Raw genomic sequence first — 9,403 nt, 5'->3', positions numbered from 1 at the left:
ACCAGAATCTCGGTAAGAGAGCGTGATACTTGTGTATAGATCTATACGAGACTGATAATCCCGCACCTAAGCTGCTAGCTACAACTAGACCGGCAGGTCTGGGGTGAAAATTTTGTAACATTCTGACACCTGAAGAACGTCGCAGCAGGCCAACTTCGATTTTAGCATGGTTGTAATAACGCACATGGAAAATCAACGATACATTTAGTTTACAGGGTAACATGCGTTCAAATGGTTTTATATAAGAACAAAACTACGTAATACTACATTAAGTATAGAAATACTTACACCTTTTTAGTCTTAGGGTATTTAAGACTACAACTCATTTTAAAGGAAATATTGGATTTTTTGGGAACAAACACTGCATTTTTAAGTATGGTTATTACCTATACACTACATTTATAAGTATGGTTAATTACTTATACACTATATTTATAAGTATGGTTATTTACTTATACACAATATTTATGAGTATAGTTATTTACTTATATACTACATTTACAAGTATGGTTATTTACTTATACACTCGATTTTTTTTTTGGATAATAAAAATCACATGACAAGTCACACTTTTTATAAGTTTAAAAGTTATGGGAACTTTTATTTTATAAATGCTTTTGGATACATACTACACACATACATTCTTCTTTTATGCTGAAGGCGTATAAATACAAAACATTTTGCAAGGATACGATTTTTACATAATGAAAAATATCGGATTTTTCTACAACTAAACTCTTATGAACTCACCAACTTTACGTTGACTTTTAAAACGGCATGTAATCTCAGGAAACAATTAAGCTCGGGTCAGTGGAACTACTTTTGAAGACAAGACACCAAATATCATTGCGAGAACTACTTTATTTGATAACATGCAAACCTTGTAATTTATTTTGATACTAAGTAACATTTGGGTCATGTAACTGATATAATCATATGATATGATGGTTGTTATGTACTTGTGTTTCAATGTATACAATTATTGTGATACTGTGATCATCGTTCCACCCCCGGACGTTTCCGCCATCCGGTTTGGGGTGTGACACCAATGCTGGCCCACTAGACTGTGTATCCTGATTTAGAGGATGTTGATATGTTATAGTGATTTGTAGATCGGTATCCTGGTACATATAATGTAATATACTGTAGCGGGCTGTTAATCTGCCTATTTGTTTGATAACTGGTTATATGTTTATCTGTTACTGGATATATATGTTATATGTTATGTATATGTCGACATAGTATGGTTGGGTTGAGGTAGTACTGCTTTGTGTTGTAGCCAACAAACCCCAGAGCAAGCCAGACATAAGTTGTGGGCCTAAAAGGAAAGCCAGACTTATACTGTGGGCTCGGAGCAAGCCAGATATGAGTTGTAGGCCTCAAGGGAAAGCCGAACTCATACTGTGGGCTCATGGGCAATCCAGTCTGTTAGTTGTGGGCCTAGTATATGTCATTATATGTTGTTTGTGTTGGTACTTTGGGGGGTACTCACTAAGCTTTGGCTTACAGTTTTAGTTTATTGTTTTAGGTACTTCAGAGGATCGTGGGAAAGCGAAGACTTGATCGTGCACATTTCTAGTTTTTATGACATTGGATCTTGGGATACTCTGATTTTGAATAATACTTTTGAAACAATGGTTTTGTAAACACTTTATGAATGAAATGGGTTCTTTTTGAAAATTTTAATTTTTTATGATTTTTGGAATGTTACAGGACCCATGTTTGTTAATATATATTTAATTAATAAATAGTAAAAAAAATGAAAAAGAAAATATTAAGGGCGTTATAGTCATTTTCTATTACGCAGGGATTAACACCGAAACAAAATCAAAACCTACGGACGGTCCGAGTGCAAAAAAAAAATTAGGAACCAAACATGAAATTTTGACAAACCACAGAGACGATTTCAATAATTTGTTCTAGAAACAATTTGAATATTTATCAATCTGATGTTAACAATGCATTCTTACATGGAGATTTGCAAAAGGAAGTTTACATAAAACTTCCACATGGCCATGATATTACTTCTCTTTCTCTTGTATTTAAACTTAAAAAAAAATCCTTATATGGATTAATGCAAGCTTCCATACAATGGTATGCTAAAATGTCTTCAACATTAAGAGCACAAGGGTACATTTATTCCCAAAATGATGATTCACTTTTCCTCAAAAGAAGTAACTCTTTTGCAGTTATAGTATCTATCTATGTCGACGACATCTTAGTCACAGGAAATGATATAAAATCAATTAGCCATTTAAAAACCTTTCTGGATGCTCAATTTCAAATAAGGACTTAGGCTTCATTCATTTGGCATTGAGTTTGACAAAATTGAGCAAGACATGGTTGTTCATCAAACTAAATATATCAAAGAGTTACTTTCTACTTACAACATCATTGAATCTGGTTCAACTCATCTTCCTTCTCAGTTTAAACTTCTTCTAGTAATGTCTGATCATTTACCAAATGCAACTCTCTATAGACTAGTGGTGAACATTTAGACCGAACGGATTGGACCTACTCTTGGACTGGACCAATTTAAGAGAAAATGGAGTCCCTTGGAACGGACCTGTTGAAGCTGGTCTAGGTCTGGGTTTTCCAGTTCTTGTACCCATTTGACCGGTACAACTTTAGGTACATATGGTACAACTCATTAAAACCTACCGAAAGTTAGTTTATCTATTAAGATTGTAGGGTGAGTATTTGGACCGAATCAGACCGGAACCGAAACCAGATCGGACCGGCTCTTGGACCAAACTTGTTTTTGCAGAAATTGGTGGACCTAGGACCAGACCTATTGAGGCCAGTACAGGTCGAATCCCCGGTCCGGTCCGATTCAGAAATCCAAATTTTCACCTCTACTGCTAACAACTTGTTGTGAAGCTAAATTTATTGGTTCACACCATGCCATATTTGGCTTTTTCAATTCAACATTTTAGCCAATTTAACAAAAGCACATTTTCAATCTTTTTACACAACTGCTCTACATATTTTGAAGTATCTTAAAGGCACCTTATCATAGGCTTTATATTTCAACAATTGATCATATTTCAAATTAGAAGCTTATTGTGATTTTGATTGTGCTTCATGCCCAATCACCAAAAATCAATTAGTGGGCATTTTATAACTTTTGGCGACACCCTTATTTCATGAAAATCAAAGAAGCAGGTCACAATTTCTTTATCCTTAGCGAAGTTGTGTATAGATCCATGCGACGAGTGTGTGCAGATCTTGCATGGCTAAGCAGATTGTTTCATGATTTGGCTGTCTCCGATATCACTCCTATTCCTTTACATTGTGATAACATACCAACAATCAATCTACATAACATCTTATCCACTGTTTCATGAATGTATAAAGCACAACTAGATTGTCATTTTGTAAGAGAGAAAGTCACAGCTGGTCTCATTCGATTAGCTCATGTTCCACTTTTGATCAAAAGAGTTCAACATTCTATGGCAAAATCCAAGCTTAAAGTTAGTTAGAAGGAGTTAGTTTTGGTTGTCGATTTCCTCTGTATATATCTTTGTAGCTTCTTCATGTTTGAATAATATAGAATTCATTTGAATCGTTACATTTCCTCTCTCTTTCTTTCTTTCATTACAACAGTTTCTCATCAAAGAAGACCAAAACATATTTTCTCGGGAATGGTTGAAGATATCATTCATAAGGCTTTGGAAAAATCTTATTGGCATACATGCATGACTACTTACACAAATTTTATAAGAAAATTTTAACAATCATATAGTTTCCTCGGTCCCTGCAATCTTCTTCTTTATCCACTCAATATCTGTTGCTAACTCTTTTCTGCTAGACTGAAATAAAAAAAAAATCCCACAATATCACAAGTCTTTTCAAGATAAAATGTGGCTAAACCCTACAATCTTCTTCTATTCAAGTTGCAAGAAATTTACCTTGAAGAGAAGATATCGGTAAACAAACCATCCGGTATATCCAAGTCCTACCAACTCCAAGATCTTTGGAAGCTGTGACAATATAATATAAAATATATTAGAAAACAAGATTTCAAGAACACAATACAAACAAGATATAGAAAGCATACCAATGGCACTGAGTTGACAGCACCAACAAGGATTGAAGATATCCAGACTGCAACAACTGCTCCTCCTCCATACACTACAACTGTCGACTTGTTTTCAAGTGCATCCCACTTTTCCTTCAAGTCATTGAACAATTCATTAGCATCTGGAGCAGATGACGCATCTTCTGAGGCCTTGATCTGGAACATAGATGATCTTCTCGACCCTGGTAACACGAAGAAAGTGCTCTGAATTTTCATGGGGTATTGATAAATGTGTCAGTTTTTATAAATTCAATGACAAATGTCACAACATTGAGGTTGAACGAGAGAGAAAATTGCAGCCAAAAGGAGTGAAACTCCAAAATAGGTCACATTACCTGAGTTTCATCGTACACAAAACACTTAAACACACATCTAAACGAAACAACGTTGATAATTGTAACCAGTTACTTGAAGTTCTAATTTAGGAGCTCAATATTGATTTGACGAAGAGTCTAAACTAGAAATCTAAACATAGATTTGGCCGATTACTAGCTTCTATACTACATGTTCAACGAAATGCTCCAGAGAAGTAGTACTAACTTCTAAGTATAAAGTTACCTGACACCTGTTTGATCAAAGAGGAAAACGAACGAGCTGGAAGGTATGGTAGCGTTGAGCAACGGACAGAGGGGGTGGTAGGAAGCTGAGGTAACCTAACGGCGGTGGCCGCCGAGGAAGTTGCTGCCGCAAAAGCCGTCACCATTTTCAAAAAATCTTGCTATTCACCCGACCACAACTTTATCTGCTATCCAGTCTCGTCTTTCCCCTTTTCTTTTTAGCATTTGTTGGTGAAAAAGCAATTGATTCTTGATGTGACACGTGGAAAAAAGGCGGCTTTTGATTGGTTAACTTTCTATCTTCTTAATCCACGTTTGATCGGTTCCTCTGTATTGGGCTTGTACTAAATTAGAAAAGTTAGGTGTGCGCAGCATGTATTTTTGTACTACTGAATTGTGGTAGGTTGTGTAACTTGTGTTTGATTAAAAAGAACTTCAAATATTTTGATAATCAATCATTGTAAAAAAAATAATTAATATTCTACTATTATAATAAAAATTAGACTACAATAAGAACTCCGCACTTGGGGCGCACCGTCCTAGTGAATAAGTGTGGCAAGAGAACATGGTTCCCATTCCAAACCTTTCTTTTCTTATTTATTTATCTTTTTTCCTTCTTGTGGTTTTCTCTCTTTTCCTTCCTTTGTGGCAAGAGTGACGGGACAGTGACGGACGCAAGACAAAACCTTAGTAGTGGCATGTCGGAAAATTTATATTACATTGGAAAATTTTCAAAATAAAAATTACACTGTGCTTTAAAATTTGAGGAGTTGCACCGGCCATCCCGAGAACCCCTTACATCTGACAGTGGAGGCGGAGGCGCTTCGTCATGCTATTACTATGACACCACTTCCTCCTATCTTAGTTTCTTTTGAGTATGGGCTTAAGGTCATGGGTTTTTTGGGCTTAGTGAATCTACAAACTGCACGCTAAGCTACTACGCAAAGTTGCTAGGAGAAGCTGCAAAGCTACAGGCTACTAACATCACTGGTTTTCCATGCTTGGCCTTGTTCAGTTGTTCAGTTCTACAACTATTGATCTTTTTGGCAATAACCTCAAAATCATATCACAAATATACAACTTCATCAATTCGCTGATTTTAAAGTTTGGGGCTTTATCGATGTCTTAATAAAGACCATGGGTTTGGTTATTCCATGGAGTTATGGCACTACTTGATGGATACTCCGTTCTTGTAACAAGAACTTGAAATCTAAAAACACTTTTTGGTTTTTGTTTCCCACTTCGTTTGCAAGGAGGATGACTCACAATCCAATTGGAATGACCCATACCGTAGATCCGAAGCCCACCAATGTGAGGCCCTAGCCCACATTCATGAGTAATCAGCCAGAAGGACGAATGAATCAAGCATATGTACTTATTTTCAGTCAATTTAGTTTGCATACTCCATTGGTGCACTGACACTGTTCCATGTTTCTATTACCCCTTTAATTTTTGCTTATGCTTAGGACTTAGCTGCATATTTAATTCCTGCATGTAATTGCATTTTGAAAATCAGTCTAGAAAATTGCTCCAAATTCTCTTATCTTCTTTAATTCTTGAGAGATTAGTCATCTCGATTTCAGATGAATCTTAATACTATCCTGACAATGAAGACAAATACCTATAAGAAGTTATTTATGAACTTAAATCTTGTATTCTCTCCGTAGAAACAAACCCTCCAATGTACGCACAATCATATTGCCAAACACACTACTTACACAAATGTTATATGAAAAATTGAAGAAATCAAGCGCAGGTGTATGCATATCATTGATATGAATTTGCTTACGCCACAGGTTTCTAATTTAGTGACTTTTTACGAGGTTCAATGAAGTACACTGTCAAATGTACCTAAAAACGTAAAACAACCCATGTTGGTTTTGAAGTTAAAAGATTTATTGTGTTCACTAATTGCATAACAGCGTACCATAAATTTCAAATCTACGGGGAAGCAGTTTACGTGAAGTTGTCATTGAGAACCTCAAAATCGATCGAAAATCCATCTCACATACTAACTTGTAAACAATATGCTCGACCAAATGCCTCAGAGAACAACAATAGAAGCACTGACAATAATGTTACCTGAAATCTGTTTGATCGAAGTGGAAAACGAACGAGCTGGAAGGTATTGTAACGATGAGCAACGGACAGCGGTGGTGCTAGGAAGACGAGGTAACACAACGGCGGTGGCCGCCGAGGAAGTTGCTGCCGCAAAAGCCGTCGCCATTTTCAAAAAATCTTCGTATTCAGCCGACCTCAACTTTTTCTGCTATCCACACTCGTCTCTCTCCTTTTCTCTTTAGCTTTTGTTGGATTCTTGCTTTGCCACGTGGAGAATTGGAGCATTTTGATTGGTTAAGTTTCTATCTTCGTAATCCAGGTTTGATTGGTTCCTCTCCATTGGGCTTTTAGTAAAATAGAATAATAGATAGGTCAGGTCAGGTGTGTGGCAATAGGTACTTTTGTATCGGTGAGTTTGTGTTTGATTCAAAATGTTATTATTATTTTTTTTTTTCAAAAGTTTTATTAAATAATTGGGGTTATATTTGATTTATTTTTTATTTAGACTTAAACTAATTTAAAAAAATCCATTTAAAAATTCTTGGAGTTTATTTAATATCCTATTTTTTTTTGGACTAATCTTAAAATACACCTTATAGTTTGTGTTTTTTTTTTTGAATTAAATTTCAAATTTATTTTTTGTCTGAAAAATACATTGTAATATTTTACTTTTTTCGAAAAAACCCTCAACTTTATATTTTAATCTGAAAAATCCCTCAACCTTCTAAAGGCTTTCAAATAAATCCTCAATGATTTTAGTTTTTCTCGAAAAACCATCACTTTTTCTTATTTTTTTGGTAAAATATGACTAAAATGGTCAGATTGGAAAAAAAAAATACAATGTAATTTTCAAGCAAAAAAAAGTTTGAAGTTTAATCCCGAAAAAACACAAAATATAATGTTTTTTAGATTAACCCTTTTATTTTATTTTATTTTTAAAATAAACTCAATTTTAATCTGTTTCTTCTTGTTATTTTATTAACGAAGTTAGTTACCAACATGTAACATTTTATACCCTAACTCACGTAGTCATAAGCATTGATCGCCTAAAACAATAATTTATTCTAAAACCCTAGATTACATTTATGCTTTGTATTCTTCTTCGTATACACAACAATGGGTCTCCTAAATGGCTTCTTCTTCAAGCATTATGAACATAAACTTAGTAATCATGTTGAAATTGAATTTTGTTATTGTGAGGATGAAGCTTCTCTATTTACCTTATGTCCTAAGGTTGTTTTCACAAGATTGAGTATGTTTTTAAAGGCTGGCCTAATGCTGTTTTCACAAGGTTTAATGAATTTTTTATTTTAGGAAAAATGACACATTAGCCCAATAATATATTTCGAATTTCTCTATTCAATCTCTTAACTTATTTGCATGGTTTATGTGGGAAGAAAGTTGTTATGTTGGGTCTATATGGTCCTTTTTGAAAAAATGAAGGGGTTAATTGGTAACTTCATTACCACCTCATTTAAGTGGTATTCGTTGGGTTTTCAATTTCACCGTCGTCGCATCCCCAACATCCATTGTTGAATTTTAGAAGAACACCCTAATCGGACATCATGTCTTACTCGAATCTGACAATGTGGATATCTTCAAAACCCTCATCACTTGATTCATCTTCCCTCTCCTTCAGATTGTTCATCCGCCCAGTTCAAATCCCATGTAACATCCCAAAAAACAGCTAAAATTTTGTTTTAAATTTCATTCAATTCTCATTACAATGATATCAAAATAGTCAAAGAGTATCATAATACACGTTATCAGAGTACAAAATTATCAAAATCACTAAGTGCGAAAAACATAGGGTGATGCGGTGCAATCAGGCCGAAAACCTGTAGATTTGATCGGCTCTAAACCTCCTTGGCCAATCGTCGCCACGCTAAACATGCACATAGGTGCACCATCGCGACGAGAACCAACTGTAAAACAGAACCCCTGACTATTTACTGCTGTTGAAACCTCCATTCAAAAACAAGGCGACTCCCAACGCGAGTGTCATCTATATAACTACTGCAGAGAAGTACGTATAACGCCAACATATTCCACAACTTCCTAGTTATAAGAACGAACTTCTAGTGAGAACCACAAAGCTAGAGACTCTCAAAACTACAATCACCAAATCAACTCTATCAATATGCTTCCCGAGACCAGGAACCCATCAGATCTAAACTTAAGAACCCATATTTCAGGACTAATATTCATCCATTCGTTCCACCCACCCCTTGACTTTGACTATGATCACCTCCTTAGCCAATCGTCGCCACGCTAAACATGCACATAGGTGCACCATCGCGACGAGAACCAACTGGAAAACAGAACCCCTGACTATTTACTGCTGTTGAAACCTCCATTAAAAAACAAGGTGACTCGCAACGCGAGTGTCATCTATATAACTACTGCAGAGAAGTACGTATAACGCCAACATATTCCACAACTTCCTAGTTATAAGAACGAACTTCTAGTGAGAACCACAAAGCCAGAGACTCTCAAAACTACAATCACCAAATCAACTCTATCAATATGCTTCCCGAGACCTGGAACCCATCAGATCTAAACTTAAGAACCCATATTTCAGGACTAATATTCATCCATTCGTTGAACCCACCCCTTGACTTTGACTATGATCACCACCACACACGCGGAATGAAGTACTCAAAGCACACTGATCGCGAATTTTGCCAAATCCCAAAACCAGAAG

The 9,403-nt window shown here is 35.7% G+C and overlaps 1 protein-coding gene and 1 long non-coding RNA gene across 2 annotated transcripts; both read right to left on the bottom strand.

The window, feature by feature from the left end:
- Positions 1–3,518: 3,518 nt before the first annotated feature.
- On the bottom strand, positions 3,519–6,938 carry LOC145167875 (protein CURVATURE THYLAKOID 1A, chloroplastic-like). Its single transcript, XM_079087144.1, has 4 exons — positions 6,721–6,938; positions 4,061–4,263; positions 3,912–3,983; positions 3,519–3,812 (listed from the first exon to the last, which is right to left on the bottom strand). The coding sequence occupies exons 1-4, from the start codon at positions 6,863–6,865 to the stop codon at positions 3,738–3,740; spliced, it is 495 nt and encodes a 164-aa protein (XP_078943270.1). The 5' UTR covers positions 6,866–6,938; the 3' UTR covers positions 3,519–3,737.
- Positions 6,376–6,714, bottom strand: LOC145167877 (uncharacterized). Its single transcript, XR_013741497.1, has 2 exons — positions 6,566–6,714; positions 6,376–6,489 (listed from the first exon to the last, which is right to left on the bottom strand). It is a non-coding gene; the product is annotated as an uncharacterized LOC145167877 (long non-coding RNA).
- Positions 6,939–9,403: the final 2,465 nt, after the last annotated feature.

This window comes from Lactuca virosa, chromosome 3, assembly GCF_052849685.1.
Source record: "Lactuca virosa cultivar CGN04683 chromosome 3, Lactuca_virosa_CGN04683_v6, whole genome shotgun sequence".
Taxonomy (NCBI): domain Eukaryota; kingdom Viridiplantae; phylum Streptophyta; class Magnoliopsida; order Asterales; family Asteraceae; genus Lactuca; species Lactuca virosa.
This window is presented reverse-complemented; position numbering and strand designations above follow the sequence as displayed.